This window comes from Tachypleus tridentatus, chromosome 4 (genome assembly GCF_004210375.1).
Source record: "Tachypleus tridentatus isolate NWPU-2018 chromosome 4, ASM421037v1, whole genome shotgun sequence".
In the NCBI taxonomy this organism is placed as follows: domain Eukaryota; kingdom Metazoa; phylum Arthropoda; class Merostomata; order Xiphosura; family Limulidae; genus Tachypleus; species Tachypleus tridentatus.
The window spans coordinates 79,920,580-79,944,850 of NC_134828.1; the positions used below are offsets into that span (position 1 = coordinate 79,920,580).

General features: G+C 31.5%; 1 protein-coding gene across 2 annotated transcripts in view; it reads left to right on the forward strand.

Annotated features, from left to right (window-relative positions):
• LOC143248367 (zwei Ig domain protein zig-8-like) overlaps nucleotides 1–24,271 on the forward strand; it is a 111,990-nt gene that overhangs the window by 84,457 nt on the left and 3,262 nt on the right. For both annotated transcript variants that reach the window (XM_076496729.1, XM_076496730.1), the window contains exons 3-4: nucleotides 20,868–21,078; nucleotides 22,440–22,736. In XM_076496729.1, the coding sequence (XP_076352844.1) occupies nucleotides 20,868–21,078; nucleotides 22,440–22,736 (508 nt within the window). The remainder of the gene's footprint in view (nucleotides 1–20,867; nucleotides 21,079–22,439; nucleotides 22,737–24,271) is intronic.

Sequence of the window (24,271 nt, forward strand, 5' to 3'; positions counted from 1 at the left end):
AAATGCCGAGCATGTTTGATGCGACGGAGATTGGAACCTGCGATCCTCGGATTACTAGTTGAGTGCCTTAACCCACCCGGCCATGTCGCGCCTTTCCGTAAATAAAGCCACATCATCTGCAAACTTGAGATCTGTTAATTTTCTGTATTGATGGTACATTCCCTAATTCACCTTAACTATTTACAGCAACAATACAAGATATTTTGAAATTTCCTGTATTGTTGTTCTAAATACCTAAAGTGAATTAGGGTTTCCTTGTCTTATATCTGTGCCTTTTAAGAAATCGTGTGATTCGTGATTGTCTTGGTCAATTCTTACTGTTGCATCAGTGTAAATTATTCTGGTTAAATACCTCAGCACTTCCTTTTCATCTAGTATTAAATATCCCACCTGTTCTTTTGTTCATTTGTTTCGTTGCTCTTTACACTTCATACTGTATTACCGGTGGCACTGTGTCTGAACTTATTTTTACTGTGTTTGGTCAATGAGTGTTAGCTAATAGAAATTATAATATAACTTGTACAAATTTCCAACACTTCTGTTCTTTCTGATCTGATCTCCTTGATAACTTCTTAATTTTTGCAATTTTTCTTTTAGATTAGAGCGTGTTTATCTCCTTTGGTTCACCGCCTTTCTCTAATATTTCTTTCTATCATTTCTTTTATTTTATGTTTTTATCTCGCCCTTCTTTTCTTTTAGATTTTGTTTAGTTCGTCATATTCTACCACTTCTCTTGTTCTTTTATTCTTAACTCACTTTTTTCAGTATCTAGGTCTTCGATGCCCATGCCTACTTCTGATATGTTTACCCTAGATTTTGCCTCCGCATCTTGTCCTGTCCTTGTTTCTTGTTGTAGGACTATAGTCATAGTTCCTGGAGTTGGCTCTTCCTCACTATCGCTTTAAATCTGTTTTTCAGCTGCAGTTGGAATGTCTTCTCATTTCTCTCTATCAGTTGTATATTTGTTTTAAAGATTTGTTTCCCTAAATTCTTTTTAGACCATCAGTCTCTTGTCAAGTTTCAATTTCCCTCTCACCATCCTGTAGTTGCTTCAAATGTCCATTTTTGTTTTGACTTTGCAGTTCTTAGTAATGTTCTTTGTATGGGTGAGTAAAATCTGTGTTTGGTTTTATATATTTTAATCAGGTGATTCCTATGTCCAGTATTTATTCTTGAGTTTTTAAAATGTGTGCTTGCTATGATCAGACGGTTAACTTCCGCGAACTATATTAAACCCTCGTCTCTTTCATTTCTCCCTCTGGTTTCAAATTGTCCCAAACATTAGGTATTTTTATTCTTATTTTTCATCCCAATCATCGCGTTGGAGTCTCCCATAATTATGTGGTATTTGCACTAGTTTTTTTAACGGTGTTTTCTATTTTCTCATTAAATTGATCTATCTCATCATTTTCATAGTTTTGAGTCAGTTTATACAACTTTATTATCTGATATGGTATATCTCCCTGAAGTTTCAGTTTGCAGGGTAAAACTCTACCTAAGTGTGTTTCAAATTTTCCAATGTATTTTGTCAGTGTTCGATGTATCATGAATTGAGTATTAACTAGAATATTACAAATATTTAAGTTTAATTTTCGCTTACCTTATTAAGTGTAGTTTTGTTAACTACGTGATTATACGGGAATATTTTTTTCTTTATTGAAGTTTATTTATTCACCCAAGTTATCAAGTAAATAGAGAAGTTTCACAATGTTACATGGTAAATACATTGTAATTACAAATTGAAACAAATCAATTAACTGCTAGTTTCGTTCAATTGAAATATGTAGGTATAAATAACTTTAAAATGAGAATGGACTTCGTACAAATTCAGTAAACAAAAATATAACTTGGCAGAGAGAAAAAATATATGCACAATGAAGACTAAGCACATGCAATTCAAATAGAAATATCATAAAACGAAAGAAAAAGTATCATTGTACTACAAAATGGTTGAGTGGCAGCAAGTTAGCCAAGAAGGCATGTTTACCTACCTAATAGACGAATTTCAGGAATAGAAATATATATTAAAATGAAAGGAATACTTTAACAACGATATTTTTTTAAATGAAATAGTATGAAACATTTACGGTTACACCAGGAAGAATATGATTGAGAATCTATAGATAAGTTACAACTTTCGTCATTCGGCTAATTATATTTATACTCAATCGAACAGAGGTCGCTGATTCCATTGCTTTGTCTCAATATAAGTTATAAATTTGTTTATTTATTTTTTCCTGTGTATTGTTTTGTAAGGTTATTTTCCTGTATGTCACATAATATTGTAACTTGTTACTGTTTACCTTTGTAAAAAATAACAAATCTATTGTACTAAATTTACAAGATAGTAAAATATTTTGTTAATAATGTTATTTAAAACGTTCATAATCTTTAACTCCAAACCTCCATCGTAGTTGTAAGCTTTGGTTTTCTACTGTCTTAATAAGACATAGTATAAGTACTATCTTACTTTTCAATTTTGAATATTTATCTAGAAAACAATTAGTCAAACGATGACTTGTTAAACGTATCCTGTGTTATTATTTCTATGCGTTTACACTTTCCTAAACTATTTACGCTGTGTTATTTGGATTAGATATAGACTTTCAAAGTATTTCATCTAAATTTATAAGTACTTAATAAGTTTACGAGAGAAAATGTATCTTAAAAAATAACTCTGCTAAGATATATTAAATGTGTTTTAAAGCAATATTTAAAGTGAATCGAAACAGTTCTATCGGACTTACTTTGATAATAAATACTAAGTGTACAAATCAAAAGTTAAGAAAAAATGAAATATGAGAAATAACAAATAATCAAATGAAAAGTGTTTATATCTATAACCTAAATATAAAAATATAAGGAAATAAATATTTTAATCTTATGATAGTAATGTCTTGTAATTGGGTAGTTTAAAATATATTAAAATAAAAGATATAATCAGGTATACAGCAAATCTAATTAGATTTGTGAAGTTTAAAGGTAAATTATTTCAACAAATAAGATGCCCTATAAACTGAGATTTTATTAGAACATTTATCAGAAAAATTGCATATCAATTAACTAAACAAAACATTTGAAATAAAAAATTATAAAATATTTTCTAGATAAACTGTTTGATTTACACCTCAGAAACTTGACTTTTAGATACAGAAACAAAATAAATGGCTTACTGTGGGATATATTCTTAATATATGCAATCAGCATAAATACGCGAGAATATGAGAGACATTAATCAAAATATGTATATTTTAAAAATTTAAGATTTCTCTGTATTTTTCATAGATTTAATTATTCAGCGATAGATAATTTCAGTTTATTAAAGAGAAATATTTTCACACTTTTAATTTGTTAAACTACAATCCAGGATTTTATCAGCCAACCGATATTAAATTCAAAGTGGCCCAGTATGGCCTAGCACGTTAAGGCGTGCGCTTCGTAATCTGAGGGTCGCGGGTTCGCGCCCGAGTCGAGCCAGACATGCTCGCCCTCCCAGCCGTGAGGGCGTTATAATGTTACGTTCAAACCCACTATTCGTTGGTAAAATAGTAGCTCAAGAGTTGGCGGTGGGTGGTTATGACTAACTGCCTTCCCTCTGATCTTACGCTTTTAATTAGGGACGGCTAGCGCAGATTGCTCTCGTGTAGCTCTGCGCAAAATTCCAAAGAACAAACAAATTAAATTCAAGGAGGTTGTTTATAAATGTCATGTATGAAATTGATTACAAAAGTACCAGAAACTTTGTGTAAATTGTTATTTAGCAATAAGGAATTAAAAGTCATTTAAAGCATGAGTAAAACTGTATAAACAGTGATATTAATGATTGAAAAAACATTATTTTGTTTGAAATGTATCAAACAATTTTATTCATTACTGACTAAATTAACTAGATAATTGCAATAACAGTAATCTTCATTTATTCAGCTATGATCAAATTCAAACTGTCAAGAAAATTCACACCTGAATTTTGAATTTTATCACAAGCAACAGATATCGAAACAAAATTTTGAAATATTAGATCTGTTAAATGGAATAAAAATGTAAAAAATCACAAACAGTTATAGTTAGCAAGACCGAATTTTATAAATGGAAGATTAACAATTTCCTATATCCATCATTACACTTGACTGTATATCAAAGATAACCTGTATTGTTGGTCTGGAATATTTTTAGTTCAGTGGGAAGAAACTTATTCTAAATAATATGTTATCTCGAAACTGTTGTCGCCCTCCCAGCCGTGGGGGCGTTATAATGTGACGGTCAATCCCACTATTCGTTGGTAAAAGAGTAGCCCAAGAGTTGGCGGTGGGTGGTGATGACTAGCTGCCTTCCCTCTAGTCTTACACTGCTAAATTAGGGACGGCTAGCACAGATAGCCCTCGAGTTGCTTTGTGCGAAATTCCAAAACAAAGAAACAAAACTGTGAAGCTCAACAACAAAGAATCTCCTGGATCTGAAGGTGTTTAGAGATTATTGACGTATCGCTTATAGTATGGAAGTTTAATGTTTTATGTATCCAGATCTATGCATGATATATTTTCATTATAATTACAAAATAGGAATCTACAAAACTGGGTAATGAGGTTAATAGAGGACTCTCTTGTTCAGCGTTCAAATTCTTCTGATTGCTTTCCAACCACTTTAAACTTGAATGTTGCAGAATACCCATGTGATGATTTCTGAATCATCAAATTATTAGTTTTTCTGAGATAAAAATAATCATATATATATATCACTCCTTTCCACCTTATACCAAATGTATATCAGCTATTTTGTGACGATTTTGCATTATTAAATATTTTATAACCGTTCGTTTTCTTTACAGACCTGAAGAAAAACAAAATAATTGCACGTTTCACGAATACATCATTTATTCACGACCATGCTTCTAACAATAAACAAATTATCAGGTACTCAACTGGTGAAACCACGGTCATGAATAAATGATGTTTTGTGAAACGTACAACAGTCTTGGTTTTTCTCAGTTCTTTAATTATGAAGTCTCGTCTGGTACCGCAGGTGTCAAGTGTCATTTATATTCGTTTTATTTAGTAACTGGATGTTTTTTCCTCGCAACTCTAAGTGAACATTCTTTCAGCAATGGATGAGGTAAAAATTGATCTTACAGAGTACAGTATATTTAATCATAGGTTAGTAGTGTGTTTATCTTAATTTGTTGTTTGCGATGAGACGTCTTACCCCATTCCTACAAATATTTATCACTAAGTTTTGCATAGCTTTAGAACAACAGCAAAAACGCTAAGTTCTGCAATTCGTTCGATAAAGAAAATTGCTATCAGCTGAAAAACCTGAAATATTCTTAAGTAATTGGGAAAACTAAATCACAAGCTTAGAAACATTAAAACGTACACAAAAGTAGATATATAGAACTATTTTACTTGTAGTAGGTATGCTACTACTAGATGATTTCACTAAATGGAAGCTTCTAGTAAAGAAAAGATGAAGTTAGGACTGTTACGATTAACTACGATAGTAGTTTCTTCTTAATTACAACTTTATGGACTTTGAATTGAATGTAAGTAAAAATAGCAATTGAGTTCTGTCTTTTATCTGCACAAATCAATTCCCAGAGGGTTTTTCTTTCAGTACTCGAAATCATTAGCTTGGATAAAACGATAAGAACCAAAAGGACATATGAATTTGTACTTTAATGTGATACAAAATATCTAATACAATGTAGTACAAAGTGCCAAGCTACATTTTAACATTATACCTTTTTTCATCTAATAGATCATCCACTTTACTTAATATATCCCAAAATATTCAGCGATTTCAACTACACTGCATTACTCGTTCATTATTTATCTAATCATGTTATTTTAAACTAAATCATACGTTTGAACGTATTTATATTGCTGACGAACGTTAACTTCTCTGTCTTCTTATTACCACTCAGAATATTATGCCGTAGTTATGATTCATCCTAACATACAGTAAGCAGATTCTAATACATTATATCATTTTATATTCCATCCAAAACACTAACAGCTATTTATACGTCATCCCAAGATAAATAACCTCTCTTTATGGTCAATACAATGAGCATCCTCATGCTTCATCTAAAACATTAACCTCATTTTGTGCTATATATCAACATGTTGAGATTCTCTTTATATGCCATTAAACACTCAAGTAGTATGACTGTATTTGATGAAGCATAAGAACAGGTAGATAACCCTGATATTTTATATAATAATTAAATAGTGTATTTAAACTGTATTTCTACACATTAATGTATCTTGACACTATATCCTGTTAAAATAAAGGCACTGTGAGGTTAGCATCTCTTTATAAATTTCAATACCCTAAAAACTTTTATACCACAACTTAACATATTGAGGTCTTTTTATATTTCATCTTAATCTACAATCACGTCTTTCCTTATGACATACTGTTTGTGAAATTACGATCATAATGTTCTAACACATCTTTAAAGTGCATCGTATTACACTGTTTATACACTGTCCCAAATTATTACAATGTTACCTTCCAGTATGTTAAAGCTTAGTTAGGTATCACTCCGTTTTTCTAGTGTATATTTTACAGCATCTAGTTACTTTTGGGTTGCTTCGTTTCCAACACTATAATTTGCCAATATGTAGTATAACAGAATATAAATGCTTCATTACTTATCATGTAAACATGTATATTTTACTGCCAATATACTACGTTTTATACCTCAACTCAACACAATAAAATTCAACAAAAGTGATTAAATTCTGTTTAACTTCAAAACGAGATTTAATTACTTTGCTTTCTAATGGTCGTAATGTGTCTTTTCTGTAAATAAATGTAAGATCTTTGTTTAATTTTTTGGATACTACGAAGAACCACTGAAACATTATCACATTGATGTGTTACAAGCCAGGCTAAAGAGTCTATTTTATGCTCGTAAAAGAAACTAGCTCAATATACAATATTCTATAAAAATACATTCGCAAGAACAACCACTTCATACTTCAATGATTTTTCTTTAAGTACTTCGAGAGAACTGTAACCATAATCTAATTTATTAAGAATGTTATTAATTTGTAAAGACTTAAAGGTTACTCAAAAACGGAAAAAAGATATTTTAAGCATGATAATGATTCCAATGTCTCTCTCTCTTTATTGCACTAAAAGTATGAGCTAAATTCGGATAGTTTCCTGCCATATCAATGTATCTGCAATGTGAATCTAGTTGGATACCTCCCCTTTTCTATTGTTTACTGCAAGAGTGAACTTCTTTGGTATTTCATTTGAATGACACTTCAGGTTTCGCCGGTGATGACAAGCACTTTGAGCTTATGGTATGAGGACATGGACTCTATTCTCTTATACATCGATCAGGCTCGCAAAGAACAGTAGCCCATCTTCTGGGGTAATGACAGAGCGGTCTTTGTAATATCTGCGTTTTTGTTCTTCAACTTCACGAGGAAAGCGAGTTATCGATCAAAGTAAGATTCAGATCTTAGGAAGAACCTCTTGGTAGAAAACGAACCTATATATTTCTTTACGACTTTCAGACCATTAGTAAGAAATACAGCATACTCTTAATATTATTCTAAAGGGTTTCGCTGTCTTCAGTCCTTGGTTTTATATGAGAGACCTCACAAACATGAGAGAATGACTAGATTATGTGTACTAGATTTCACATATATAACTACTTGCATATCGAATGCCACTCCTTGCATTACGAAATATTCTTTTATATTTAAACTAAAAATACAGTTATGTTTGTTTGCTTCTTGCTCAACGCAGTAATAATCATAATTATCAACAAAAGACATTTTTACATATACTGGGCTATTTTCTCTTTTGAATAGGTAAAAGGTTATTTTATGCTGGTTCATGATTAACGATTTAAATATGTGTACCATAAAGAATCTTATCCTCAACTTAGTAATAAGTCATAAAACAAATTTTCGAAATCATCATAGACTCTAAATGTATAGGTGGCCAAGGTTTTCAATAGAAACTTTACAAATATGCATGCTAAAGCATCACCATTGACAGAGAGTTTTAGTTTAAACGATTATTGCCACTCACTTTCATTTGTTTCTTTACTTAACATGTTCAAAAACAAAGCAAGAAATCATCGTTAAGATATCAAACCAGAAAGTGACAAACCCACCAAACTGTTCATCTTGCTTTTTCCTGTTGCATCGAGATAACTCTACACTACGTTATCACTTACGTCGGTTTAAATCTAAATTCTCTCAACGTGTTTACGGGCAGTCATTATCTAAGCTATCAGTCGTAATATATATTAGTAATTTTGAAAAAAAAACATAATTATTGCAGTTTATTACATACTCTCGCCATGAAGTCGGTCGAATTGATCGATCTCGTAAACACACTGTGTATATTTTACAGTTTAACATTAAATTTTAATATTGAAAGGCATTAGAAATGATATACGTATAGATGTATCATTCTTATGTTATTGTTTGCATTATTTTTATAATGCCATCCCTACATCAATTTATATTTATATTATGTTTTTAATTCCTCGTGTTAAAATAATACAAAAGGACAAAATTGTTTATGTAAAAAGTTAACTAAATATATAACTACGAAATATCACATCTGAGAAGACTATATTAGTGTCATAAGCTTTCCAGTTTAGATTCGGTTTGGGCCGTTCAACGAAAATACGACTGAGTGATTCTACAGATGGTATTTAGTTGTACGTACAACACTTCAGGCCCCCCACTAGTACAGCGGTATGTCTTCGGATTTACAACGTTAAAATCAGGGGTTCGATTCCCTTCGGTGGGCTTCACATAGCTTTAAGGTCCGGCATGGCCAAGCGTGTTTAGGCGTGCGATTCGTAATCTGAGGGTCGCGGGTTCGCATCCCCGTCGCGCCAAACATGCCCGCCCTTTCAGCCGTGGGGGCGTTATACGTGACGGTCAATCCCACTTTTCGTTGGTAAAAGAGTAGCCCAAGAGTTGGCAGTGGGTGGTGATGACTACTTGCCTTCACTCTAGTTTTACACTACTATATTAGGGACGGCTAGCACAGATAGCCCTCGAGTAGCTTTGTGCAACGGCCCGGCATGGCCAAGCGCGTAAAGCGCGCGACTCCTAATCCGAGGGTCGCGGGTTCGCGTCCGCGTCGCGCCAAACATACTCGCCCTCCCAGCCGTGGGGGCGTTATAATGTGACGGTCAATCCCACTTTTCGTTGGTAACAGAGTAGCCCAAGAGTTGGCGGTGGGTGGTGATGACTAGCAGCCTTCCCTCTAGTCTTACACTGCTAAATTAGGGACGGCTAGCACAGATAGCCCTCGAGTAGCTTTGTGCGAAATTCCAAAACAAACAAAGCTTTGTGCAAAATTCAAAAACATTTCAGTCTCACTAGAAGTCTCGTGTGTAATTTCATTTCAGTCCATTAGAATCCTCAACTGTACAATATTTGCGTCAATTACAACGTTTAGTTAAATAACATTTTAATATCTATTTAATATTAAGTTTATTATTTTTTCAGTTTCTACTAGACGTTTATGTTAACTGTTGTTTAATTTTTGTTACAACCTGGAATTAAACATTGCTTTAGTCTTTGCTGGGGTTTTGTGTTAAACGAATGTATGAATATTTTGCGTTAAGCAGAACTATTAAGCATCGTTTTTAAAAGTGATCAAGTTTTGGCTATATCACTCTATCTACATAATGCCAAATAGTGTGAAACTTTTCTCAAATTAAATAAATCAAGAATTTTTCTGTTTCTTACAGTCAAACGGCTGTTCATCAGAAGCTATATAACCAAGTTCACTTTCAACACATTTAGAGCAATCTTATCATCAGCCATCTTTGGATAGAAGATTTTTTCTTGCGTATCAAATGTGTGTTATGGATAAAATATGCTAAGCTTATTATGTACCAGATAACATAAATGCATAATCTTGTGTTATTAAAGTGCAGTTTTATGTTTTTCATAAAAATTGTTAAGGAGAATTTCTAAAAACATTACTTTAGAAGTAAGAGTTGTTTTCTAATCTGGGATTACTGTCTTACAAATATTTGTTCAAACTGTATTAATGATTATCCTATCGCTCTTACGTGCAAGACCTGAACTTCAATATGTATTCAATTGATTTTTTTCCATCAGACATAGATATCAATTTTAATTTGTAACTGCCAATCGTATATCTAATAAAAAATAATGTTAAAGTATACACATATTAAAGTACTCCTATAGTGTTCAAAGGTCTTTTCGAAACCTTAACTTGTATCTGCTATTTCATTTTCATTCGCTAAACTCTCTTTCTGATCATGTCTCCCAGTGGCTCAGCGGTCTGTCTGCGAACTTACAACGCTAAAAACCGGGTTTCGACACCCGTGGTGGGCAGAGCACAGATAGCCAATTGTGTAGCTTTGTGCTTAACTCAAAACAACATAACTTTGTGACCATACTTATTACGCATGATTATGTAATAAAGTAATTCAAAATAAATTCAAAAGATAATTTATAGTGTTTAAAATTCCTCTGAATATAAGTTAAAGAGCTGGATTCGTGCCTTGAAGATTAATGAAATTTTATTATACCACGAATCATGCAAACAAAAGAGAAGAATCATTAAGAGAATAGATCAGGTGTTTATTTGAGAGCAAAGTCACAGTGATGTACCTGATGTGTACGCTTCGGAGAATCGAATCCCAAACTTTAAAGTGGTAAGTCCACAGAATTATCACTGTACCGCCAGGAGACTATAAAATAATGAAATGTTTGAAATGTTAATTGCTAATGTAACAATCCCAGAAAAAACTTGTAAAGAACAGTACTAAACGTTATTGTTGTTTATTTAATTGACGTGTAGACTATGGAGTGAACCGAGAAATCGTAAAACATACTTTTATAATTTGAAAAGTATGATTAAAAATGTTTTCCTCCTTGTAAAAATTATTTAGACCAGTTGATTCTAACGTTCTCTTAGCATTTCATAAACATTCTAAAACTAATAAAAGCTAAGAATACAAAATTAAATAAATTGATACAGGCTTATTAGCCTCATAGAAAATTATACCAGTCATTCGGTAAATGTTGAAACATTGGATACAAGGGGTAGCTATAGCAACCTAATACAATAACAACATCTTTAAAGCCTTACTGTATACTAATGAAGTTATAGAGACTTTTGTGCCCGTCTTATAAACCAAATCATTGAAGTAAAACATAAAGAAACTAAACACAAAAAACGCAACTGCTACTTTCAATAAATATGTAAGGATTTTGACAAAACAGGTTTTTACTTAAGTTTAAAAGGTCGAATCCATCCTGAAACTAACAAACCTAATTTAAAAACTCATTCCATTATCACATATAAGTAAATTATATAAAATAAAGTTTTACTTTTTAAACATAAAGTAAACTGTATATAAGTTATCCATCTCAGTCAAATATACTTTAAAATATTGTTCCTTTAAAAAACGCAGATATTATTGACATTTTTAATCATTTTCCCAACTATATTAATTAAAACTACTAGTTTATAATACATGAGGTAATGAATAATGGATAACATATTCAACTAACTAGTGTTTTTTTAAGATAGTGTAAAACAACCACGCAAGTAATCGCTATCAAACTTTATTTCATTAAATTTTATAGTTCTTACGCTCTAACAAGTTTGTTTGTTTGTTTTGGAATTTCGCACAAAGCTATTCGAGGACTATCTGTGCTAGCCGTCCCTAATTTATCAGTGTAAGACTAGAGGGAAGACAGCTAGTCATCACCACCCACTGCCAACTTTTAGGCTACTTTTTACCAACGAATAGTGGGATCGACTGACACATTATAACGCCCCCACGGCTGGGAGGGCGAGACGCTCTAACAAAACGAATTAAGTTAAACACTTACGACACTTTCTCCAGCTCTTCTCTTTCAGTAATTCATCATAATGCTATATTCAAGAACACCATCGTTAGAAATACTAAATATTATATTTATATATATTATAACACAAAGTAAAGCAGATAATTGTAGAACTTTGAACTAATTTATCATCTGTTGAATTTATATGTTTGTGAAATAGTTTTTCCATTAACTCAGTTTATAGGCACACTACAATGGCGGCCTGGCATGGCCATGTGGTTAAGGCCTACGATTCAAGGATTCGAATCCCCTTCACACCAAACTTGCTCGCTCTTTCAACCGTGGGACATTATAATGTGACGGTAAATCCTACTAATTGTTGGTAATTGAATAGCCCAAGAGTTAACGGTAGGTGGTGATGACTAACTTCCTTCCCTCTGGTCTTACACTGCTAAATTAAGGATGGCTAGCGCAGATAACCCTCGTATAGTTTTTCTCGAAATTCAAGTCCTACCAAACTTACAATGGTTTCGATGTGTTCTAATCAAAAACGTACAGACCCTCTACCAAGGCTATGGCAATAAATGTGACGCATATGTTGGGGAACAATGGGTGTTTGTGCGAACGGGTTTATTTCTCTATAAAAGTAAGTGAAGATAATGGAGGAATTTGATTGTCTCATTTGAGCCGATATGATTCATAAACCTATAGCGCATTTTTCTCTCCTGATATGATAAGCAGTCCACCTTATATATATTTACTGGTTTTCTGTTTTCAAAAAAACGGTTCGCTAATAAATAAACAGGACGAAAATATATAGTATGTTAACAATAGTAACAATTATCTGAGAAATAAAATTTTGCAATTAAGGTTTTTCATTGTTTACAATCTGTAATCAGCTTTTTACTATATTTTTCTTTAAGGATAGCATATTCATTGTCCTTTATTTCCTCCTGAAGTTGAGCATTTACTTTAGTTCTATAAGTATATATGTATCATTATGCTAGGGCATTGGTGGACCACGTGCTAGAACTCTGGATTTTGAAACTAGCGAAGCACATTCTAATTTGTATGACACCACAAAATAATCATGCAATTTAAGGCGTGGTTGCGCTATAAGAGTCAAACTCAATCCATTAGCATGAATGTTATGGTGCTGCTAATTAGCTAACTTCTCTCTGGTCAGTATTTTAAAATCAGTGACAGTAGAATATAGTCTTAGTAGCTCTGTCACAATTGCATATTCATTACGCTTATTGCATAGTTCACAAGAAAATGATATACATCCAAATTAAGAAGTTTTCTTACAGAGTATGAAAGTTCAATAACTTCCTATGTTTTTAACATGGATAACGGATTTACGTACATTTATTTTAATATATATGTTTGTTTCAGTTTGACGCATGTGACGTATATTTTTGGATATGTTTTGCTCAAGTCCCGCTTATTCTCTAAATTTGTAGAAAATTCTCGAGATTAAGAATCAACAACATACGTTTTACAAAAACACTAACGTATCTTATCTTCGAACGTTTTTCACTTTCGAGAATCTTGCCTAATGATATAAAAGCTAGATATCGCAAGATGCGGAAACAATAACAAAATATTGTTTGTCAGATACAGTAAATATACTACAAGTCTCAGAAGCTATAATTGGGAAAATTATTGATATTTGACCAGAAACGTTTATAGATTTGCCCCTCTAGTACAGCGCTAAAATCAGGGGTTTGATTACCCTCGGTGGACTCAGCCGATAGCCCGATGAGGCTTTGCAATAAGAAATCACACACAAACACTCACACGTTTACAGATTTCGAACATTACAAACTGAGAATTAACTTCGGAAGTTAGTATTTCTCCGAAATCATCGCATAACTTCAGCAGAAAAGAAACTCAGCTGTAAAAAATAAAACTAGCTAGCATTCCCGGTGAGTGAAGTGTATCAACCTCAAAATAATTTGCACTTCGTGGAGCTGTGGTGGAATATTTAGTTCCAGACCAGATAGAAGACTGAATATTGTTCGTGAGTTTGTAAAATTATTGAATATAAATAATTGTTTGTAATAACTATTTCGAATAATCGTTATTACAAATTGTATTTTTTATATTAAAATATTTTTGTGTGAAAAAAAAATTGTTTGTATTAATCTTATTAACAGGTATGAATTTGATACATGTTGACATTCAATTAACTTCTAAATTAAAATTAAATTTTCTGGCTATTTGAAATCTTAATACATAACATAATACGTAACATAATAAATCATAAACTCGTCCAAGACAAATTGTAATGCCTAACGAAGAGACGATATAGTTAAGGAATCTTAAGGTCATACACTAGCTTTAGTTGTTTCATGTTTTTATAAGTTACTTCACACAGCACATTCAATAGTGCTAATTATAAAAGACTGTGTGGAATGACTTTTATTTTCCATATTCTGAGTTAACTAAAGTGCTCAGACTGACCATTGCAACTGCTGTTACCGGTTTTGAAATATTTTCAGAATTTATTAAACAACAAATTAGTTTCAAATATTGGTTTTCTTTCTCGAGAGAGGCTCGGCATAGCCAGGTGGGTTAAGGCGTTCGACTTGTAATCTGAGGGTCGCGGGTTCGAATCCCCGTCGCACCAAACATGCTCGCCCTTTCAGCCATGGGTGCGTTATAATGTGACGTTCAATCCCTATATTCGTTGGTAAAAGAGTTGCCCAAAAGTTGGCGGTGGGTGGTGATGACTAGCTGCCTTCCCTCTAGCCTTACACTACTAACTTTGGGACGGCTAGCGCAGATAACCCTCGTGTAGCTTTGCGCGAAATTCAAAAACAAACAAACTTTCTCGGGATTCATCACACTTCCCCTTTCATTTTAGTATATTGGATATTCTTCGTTGCATAATGTGTGAATGTTAAGTTATTTTACGGTAAGTAAGTGTTTATGTTTTTTTTTAGCAAAGCCACATCGGGCTATGTGCTGAGTCCACCAAAGGGAATCGAATCCCTGATTTTAGCATTGTAAATCCGTATACTTGCTGCTGTACCAGCGGGGGACAGTAAATACGTGAATATTTAAAATAAGAATTGAGTTAATAAACAAGACAATATGATAATGAAGCACTTTGTTTTTGTGAATTTCGCGCTCAGCTACACAAGGGCTATCTGCGCTAGCCGTACCTAATTTAGACACAAATAATGAAAGGGCGAACATCCCTAACCACCTTTCCATGCCGGACGTAAATGAAAAAACTCTAAGCTTAATAAAACGAATAATTGTAAGAATTCAGTTAGAAATAAACATTTTTATGACCTGAAAACTTGGAATAACGCTATATGTCTAGATATTTAATACTATACAACTAGGGCAACAAGTGTAGCCCCCAGCTAGTACAGCGGTATGTCTACGGATTTAAAATACTAAAAATCAGCAGTTTGATTCCCCTTTGTGGGCTCAGCAGATAGCATGATGTAGCTTTACTATAAAAAAAAACGCACACACACGCTACAGAGGTAACAGTTTATTCCAATCAGCTATAAAATAAAAATCAGCTGAAATGATTAACATGTTTAAATTATACTAACTAAGAAAATAATTTTGTTAAAAATAAATTATGAACTGTTCAATATATTTATGCAGCGAAATAACCAAAATACGATTTCTAGCTTAATGTGAGAAAATCATCAGCATTACTCATGCCAAATAACAATCAGTTTTATAGCAAATCTTATTAATACTATTGTCAATTTATACTGAAAATGGAACACAATTTTTGCGATGTCTGTAAAATAACACAAAATATTCTAATTCAACTTGTATGACAGTAATCGATGAAAATAGCTGCAATCTTAAAATCATTCTAAATTAATTTATTATAACTGACAAAAGTAAACTATTTTTATTTACTGATTGTCTTAATATGAGTTGTATGTTATTAGTGAACTAAGCGGTGTTTGTATCAGTTAGAGGAAACAAAAGTGACTTATTTAGAAAATAAAACGAAAGCCCACTGTTTGCGGTATTTGTTTGTTGTTGTTAAGCTACACAATGGGCAACCTATGCTTTGTCTCTTGCGAGTATCGAAACGCGATGTTTAGGGTTATTACTTATCGCTGATCCATTTGGAGGTACAAGTAAATGACGCCAAAAATTATTACTGTTTAACATAATGTTTCTTAATTAACATAGTAATGTTCTATTCACTATTGTTTTATTAACAATATATGTTTTTCACTAAAGGCGATAAAACATCAATTGTCATTTAACTAATTGTGTAATGTAATTTGAATTTGAAAAAAAAATTATATGGATTTATCTAGTCTGTACTAATTCATCCCACTTATTATTTCATTGTTTCAGTGCAAAGCTACACGAGGGATCATCTATAATTTCAAATAATAATCTAAAAATCTCAACAGGAACAAAATTGATTTTTAAAGTTGTATTTTTTGTAGATTATTATATTACCTTAAATAAAATTGTGAAAGATGTAACTATTTGAAAATTTATGAACAATTTAAAAATGTTAATAAATCGAAAAATAAATTCAAAATTGTAATGGTCCATCTTAATCATATTTTAATTTTTTATCGATTTAGTGAAATTTAGACATATATTCTTCATGTTTTTTAGTTTCAAGCACAGAGCTACCGATGGCTTATCTGTGCTCTGCCCACCTTGGGCATCGGAAACCAATTTTTAGCATTGTATGCCCTCAGACTTATTGTTGTACCATCGAATGTTTTTTTCTTCCTTTAGTTCATGTTTAGATATTTCAAGCTGTTAATAAAAGCAATTAATTTCAGCATATCAATCTCTTGATCAATATCGTAAATTATAAATGGTTTTTGTACGTTCTTAGTGGGTCAGCAGTAAGTTTACGGATAAGAATCAAGGTTTTGATTCTTTGTGACGGACAGAGTGTAAATAATTAATTGCGTAACTTTGCGCCGAAATAAAGCAAGCAAAGTTAATATATACATATATATGTCAGCGTATGCGTGTTTGTGTGTGTAAAAACGTTATTTCAGCACTTTGAAGTACATTAACATCAAAAGGGGGACTGTGTTAAAAAAAGCAGGACGAAACCTGTGATGGAAAAGCATTTTAGTTATTAAAACAGCTGCATATATTAAATTGATTACCAGAGCAACGGCTATAATACAAGGATATAAGACATGCCTGGGTTGGGAGGTGACTGATTAAGTAGGACCCAAATAGTAATGTGGATACACCGTCTACCATTCTTAAATTCTGTTCACTAATCTCACATGTTAAAGGGAGAATAGTCAACATAAAATAAATAAAAAAAATAATTGAGGAGAGCGAGATTTTGATGCGAAAATTCACAATGTTCCATATCTATAAAACCTTTCACTACCTGCAGGCAGTTGTTGAAAGGTGACCACTTTCCAAAAATAAAAAGAAAAGAATAACAAAAGTAAGATCCTACATTTGGGGGTAAGTGAAGGAATCTTATCTACTGAAGTTGTCATTCCAGTCCCCATTATAATTTTCAAAGTTATGTAGTTATGATACTTATAACAGAAAAATATAGCATATTACTGTGAGGTGAGAGAAGACTATGTATTGGAAAAGAAGATATTTTTGTTTTATCATAAACATTTAATTTAATATCATTATTAATTATTCAGTTTTTTATATCTAAATGATTGTTTCTACTTTAAATATTGAGGTATTTTCAATTCTAACCGATATTAGTGTTAATAAAGTCATTTTTATCATTATTAACTATACTAATTAAATCATTATATACATACATATATATTTATATGTATTATACATTATATACATATACATATATACAAAAATTTCTAGGCCCGGCATTGCCAAGCGTGTGACTCGTAATCTGAGAATCACGGGTTCACATCCCCATCGCGCCAAACATGCTCGCCCTCCCAGCCGTGGGGGCGTTATAATGTAATATGTTATAATACGGTCAATTCCACTATTCGTTGGTAAAAGAGTAACCCAAGAGTTGCCGGTGGGTGGTGATGACTAGCTGTTTTCCCTCTAGTCTTACATTGATAAATTAGGGACAGCTAGCACAGATAGCCCTCGAGTAGCTTTGTGCGAATTTCAAAAACAACCAAACAAACAAACAAAAATGTCTCTATTTGTGACGTTTTCTACAAAATTATTTTCCATCAAAATAGATATATAAATTGCCCATAGACGTAGAATGTTAGATCTTATTCGAACTCTTATTTAAAAGCTCCCCAGCGACACAGTGGTGCGTCTGCTGGGTTACAATGCTAGAAATTGGGTTTCGATACCCGTTATGAGCAGTACACAGATAGCCTATTGTGTAGCTTTTGTTTAATTACCATTAAATTTGTTTAAATACATGGTTATTATGTATATATAATTATTATAAATTCAGAAACGTAATATATTCCTTATGTTTTTGTAAGTGAAATTTCTTTCTTCAACTACTAGTGAAAGATTATTGTTCTATTAACAAATTAATAACTGAAAATATATTTTTCCATGGAATTCTCGTATATAAAGTGGTAAAATTAAATGTATGAATAGTTTTAATTTCTTCACTATTATTTAGCATTTTAAAATGGTTTGATTATCTTTATTATATAGAAAGTGTGTTTATTGTTATTGGTATTAATATTTTAAATTATATCACATAAAGTATTAACTAACATATTTCAAAAAATGGCTGATTGTTTAATAATTGTTTTCACTAAACTAGAAATAAATTTGAATTTTCTTGGAGATTTATGAGTTAAGAATAATATATAAAAAAGGTACGTCTAAAAAGGATTTGGTCTAGAATGGAGTGATATTACTCATTACTATATTCTTATATGGTTATCAAGTTTAAATGTTTGTATACAGCTAATTTCATTTATTATTAGTAGCGTAAAATTATAATTAGCTTTATTATGGTAACAATGAGACATGTTTCTTTGCAATTATTGGATTTTATTTCTTAATTGAGAAAATGTTATACCTATAGGGAATCTATTTCAATGTATACGAAATACTTTAAATATTATTTTATTAAGCACATAAAACTTTAATTTTAAAAACTATCTAGGTGAGTAGGATGAGATATAATCAAGGTTCAAATGTATTAATCAGTTCTACTTAAAGTGGATTTTAGTATAATTTGCTTATTTCATTTTATAGCAATGTTGTATTTAAATGATTATTTAAGAATTTCATATAATGGTTTATCTCTTACACTATATAAGTTACCTGTAATAATATGTTTATGAAAAGAATTAATACACATACTTTTTTACATTTAGTAGGTAAATTACCTGCCTGATTTACATGTAAATTAATTTTAAGACTTTTATAATTATGTAACAGTAGTGCATTGGAATTTCATATTTGTAACTAACAGGTGGATTCAAGTTTTTAAGGAAAATTTTCTTTTTTACAGATTGATGAAATAATTTAAGGAATTTGAAAGTCATTAATTATTATATGATTTAAATTATTTACTAAAGATGAAGGTTTTATTTAAGGTTTCTATTCTTCAAATCTTTATAAATTATTCACATTTAATAGATTTTTTTTATATTTATTTTATATGCTTATAAGTTTTTCATGATCATTTTGAAGCTTAATCTTTTTAATTACATTAATTAATGTCCTTTTTTTAGGAATATTAAGTTAATAAATCTCTATAACATGTAATTTACATGTATTTAGTATACAGTAGAAATTATTATTTAAATTGCTACAGAATTTCATAAAATCAATCTATTATATTTTGTTTTCCTTTATCTCTTGTTTTCTTCGTTTAATAAGAAAAATAATCTAAAAATAAAAATTAGCAGTACAGTAATCTCTATTGAAATTAAAAGCAAAAGAATTATTACAATCTTGATTTAATCCATAAGGGTGTAATGTTGTAAATTTTTAAGTGTACAAATATTCACGTTAGAATCTATTAAAATTTTCATTAATAATCTGCAATGTACTTATTTTAACAAAAGTAAAAGGAGTAACTACGAAATGACTTAGTTCTATGAAATTCATTAAATTGTATTACTTTGAGATCCATGTATATTTATCAATATATTTAATGGGTTTAAAATTTGATCAACATATTCTGTATTACATTGAATACAAGTTGATAGATAAACTACATTCCTTATTTTACAAAAGGAATTTGTATGTACAACAGGATGTGAGACATATTTTACTATTACTTCTTATTACACTATTAAAATACTCATCTTGCTAGGCTAAATTACATTTGTCACAGTTTGTCTATTATTTAAGAGGATTTATTTTACTTAAAACGTTGGTGATAAAAGAGAGAACGTCTTAATTCATAAACAATTTGAGTCTATAACTGAATCCGTATTTTTAATTTCATGATAAATTTTGTGTATTTGGCTCTAGTCTAGGTAAGTCCACACTACGTCTTTACTTTAGGCTTGTTATACCATTACTCACTACAATTACAAGGTTTCACTGCATCCCCCTAACGGGCCCCTTCCACCCATCACTAAAATCGTAATGTGTATATAGTAACCAAATTATTCTATCTGGATAAATACATATTTGGTTTTTATGGCTTTTCTTATTTCGAGAAACCAAGAGAAGTGAAGCGTGACGTGACACACACTGGATTTTATATAGATTTGATATTTTAGTTGTAAAAGATAATAATATATAATTGCAATAAACACAAAAATTAAACAGTGTAATAGAGACGTGCAACAATGTTGTCAACAAATTACATTTATTGAAGTATTTGTATATGTAGGAACATTATTTCAACAACTAAGTAAATATTAACATCCAACTTTCATTAAGACTTCTATTAAAGATTTATTACGTGGAGAGTAAATGTACTAATTTTGTCTTTCCAATGCTAGTTAGTTAATATATGGTTGCTCAGAAACTAAATTACATATTTTAAACTGTTTATTATAGTTTTCACTTTCGAGAAATTAATTCAATGGGTTTGATATATAAATAAATATTTGGTCATTGTAAAATCAAAATATATTTTCTTACTTATGAATCAATGTGATTAATTCAGTGAGTGTGCTACTTTAGGTTTCATGGATACGAAGAAATGATTTCCACGTGCTCTCAGTTGGTCAAGTTACTTACACAGCAGAAAAAAGGTTCAAGATGATACACATCAAAGATTCAAATGACTGGATTTTGCAGATTGAACTAGTTAAACCAGGAGACACTGGATTTTATGAATGTCAAGTCAATACTCATCCCATGATTAGTTATTTTGTGTATTTGACTGTTCTCGGTAAGTGTTTCAAATATTTTGTTTCTTACAGAATTTTGCGCATAACTACCTAAGGACTCTAAATCGTTCGTAATTTTGAACAGATATGCCATAAGGAATGCATTCTGTCAACAATATTCACTGACATTTCATGGGTTTTTCTTATCTAATCAAATAACGGGATTCTACTGTCACTCACAGAGCGTACTTCTGCAACGGCGACAAACAATGAATCCTGGAATCCACAGTTCGGTTACGCAAACCATTATACCATACCCGTCACATTAATCAACTACACACCAACTTCAAGTAATCAAACTAGAATAAGATGTCTTTATTATCAATCTTGACTAAAATCAAAAGTTAACATGCAGATAAGTTAATAAAACATTTTATTAGCTCAAAATTGAATTATTTTGAAAAGGTGTCGAGCGTAAATAATACTTAACTAGTATTAAGGAATGTTGTTGTTCACTTTGAAAGTGTATTTTAATTTAACGTGTCACTCATCGAATCTTCATAAGCCGGTACTATACAATATATATTTTGTATTGGTCTTTGTAGATAGCATTACTTATAGTAATTTTGTCAGTCTTACCTTATGCGTTTACTTTTGTCGAATTTTTTCCTTCTTTACTTTATTTGGTAAATATATTTGTATTTTTATTTCTTAATTTTTGGCCTAGGATATTCGACTCTCAGTTTATCATTCGCAGTTTCAAATCTAGCCAATCGCACATTTCGCTATTAAAGAATAGTTCTATAATTTGCAGTGTTGGCTATTTGCCATCTCTCTAGTCTATCGTTTTTAAATTAGTGCAGTTAGCTCTAAAATTGTTTTGTGAGTGATTCAACAAAATAAATATTTCTTAGTTCCTCTGCTGAGACAGCGATAAGTCTTCGGATTTACAGCGCTAAAATCAGGCGTTCGATTCCTTTCGTTGGACACAACCGATAGATAGTCCGAAAGAAAACACACATATTAAAACATGGTCCAACGACAAATATTAAGCTCAAATAACACAAGTCTACCTAGAAGTGACTGATAAAGTTTAGTGAAAAAAAAAGTATTTCTTATTCTTTTTTTTTATTATTCCATGATAATGTTAGTTTGGAATATGTGGATTCAATAATAATTAATCTATTTTAATTTTTCAATAAAAATTAGTAGTAACATAAATTAGCCAGATGTAATGGTTTGTGTTGGTCACACAATATAGAAGAATTCTCACATAATTTGAATATAAATCTTTTAATGCAATAAATTGTCTGTTTATAGCGCCATCTCAAAGCTTCTTAGTTTTACATATATTTTTAATCACATTCAAAACGTTCATGCCTTTAGTTGTTTGTTTTTCTGTTTGTTGTTCTTTTCTTTTTAGTCCCTGAGGCTACAATTGCTGGCGCTCCAGACTTGCACTTCGACAGTGGCAGTACCATCAACCTAACTTGCATCATCAAACACAGCCCTTCACCACCAGTCTTCGTTTTCTGGTACCATGGTGACAATCTAATTAATTACGACTCCTCTCGCGGGCAAACAACACTTCAGAAGGTAAACGGAGACACTGCAGTCAGCTCCCTCTATATAAAAAACGCCAAGACTAAAGATTCAGGAAACTACACGTGTGGGCCATCCAATGCAGACAGCACAAGTATCAGCGTGCACGTTTTGAACGGTAAATGCATTGAATGCTAGCAGACTTCCAAAAATCGTCAGCTTTTACAGTAATTATACAATTTTAATAATAAATGGATAAGTAGCTCATTTAGTCATATTCATAAAAAAATTAGGTTACATTTATGTGTTTCAGTAATTCTAATAGGATAGTAGATGTACTGTTGATATTTACATTGTGGCCCGGGATGGCCAGGTGGTTTAAGGCGTTCGACTCGTAATCTGAAGTTCGCGGGTTCGAACCCCCAGTACACCAAAGATGCTCGCCCTTTCAGACGTGGGAGTGTTATAATGTGACGGTCAGTCCCACTGTTCATTGGTAAAAGAGTAGCCCAAGAGTTGGTGGTGGGTTATGATGACTAGCTGCCTTCCCGGGTAGTTCAAATAGCCCTCGTGTAACTTTGCGCGAAATTAAAAAAAAAATACATATGACACTTTGTTTCCACGTTCAGTTTAATACTTTCTTTGTAGTTCCTGATAGATCTGAGATGAAAATTGAACAAACACAATTTTCAATGACTGACATCAGAAACAGTTTCAAACGTTGGACAAACAAGTGGGTTCAATGTTTCTTGTTAATAATGTAGAAAACATAACTGTGTTTGTATAACTTTCCACAATACATGTATATATATTTCCTAAATAAAAATATTTCAGATCTGTATTTGGTAAATATCATTAAAACGTACAAAATCACAACAAGTGCCAACATCTTTTTTATTTATATGTAACCATTATTGTACGATTCTCTTTCTGTTTACTTTATTATCATAATATACATAACGTTATAACAACCTTATTGGAAGAAATGTTTAAGTATTAAATATAATAACTTCATTTTGCTTTCTCGTTGCATAATTTCGCAACTAACTCTTTAGTATTTACAAATGATGCAAGAATGACATAATAACACTTTTATAACACTTGCGATATTAGTGTTCTCAGTTAAATGTGTTAACACTAATTTTCTAAACTTACAATAATAGGAAACCATTTCAAGCATTATTGTATTTACACGAGTGCAATAACCATGGAAAAGCTGTTTGTCCTTCAAAACATCTACACTTAGATTACTGAACAATCATAGCATCACAAACCTTCTTTGGTTTACACTAGTATGATAATATCAAAAGCATTACTAAAATTACGTTGGTATTAAAAACGTTGAAAATAGCAGTAGGCTTTCACTACTGGCATCAAATCATTCTAAATCGTGCTAGTTTTACGCTGGAATCAAAATTTTCAAAACAATACAAGGTTTACACGAGCATTAAACATTTGAAACAGTTTTCTAATTACAACGGAATCAAAAAAAATTCAAAACAATATTCTACTTAAACCAGAAACAGAATGCTCAAAACTGCATTAGAGTGACACTAGCATTAAAACATTTAAAAAGTGCTAAATTTGCATTATTATGATTATTTTCATAGGATTACCAGATCAAAAGCAACATTACATTTCAAGTACTACTAGAACTTAAACAGGATGGTAACCCTTAAAATAATACTATACCTATAATATTATTACATCTCA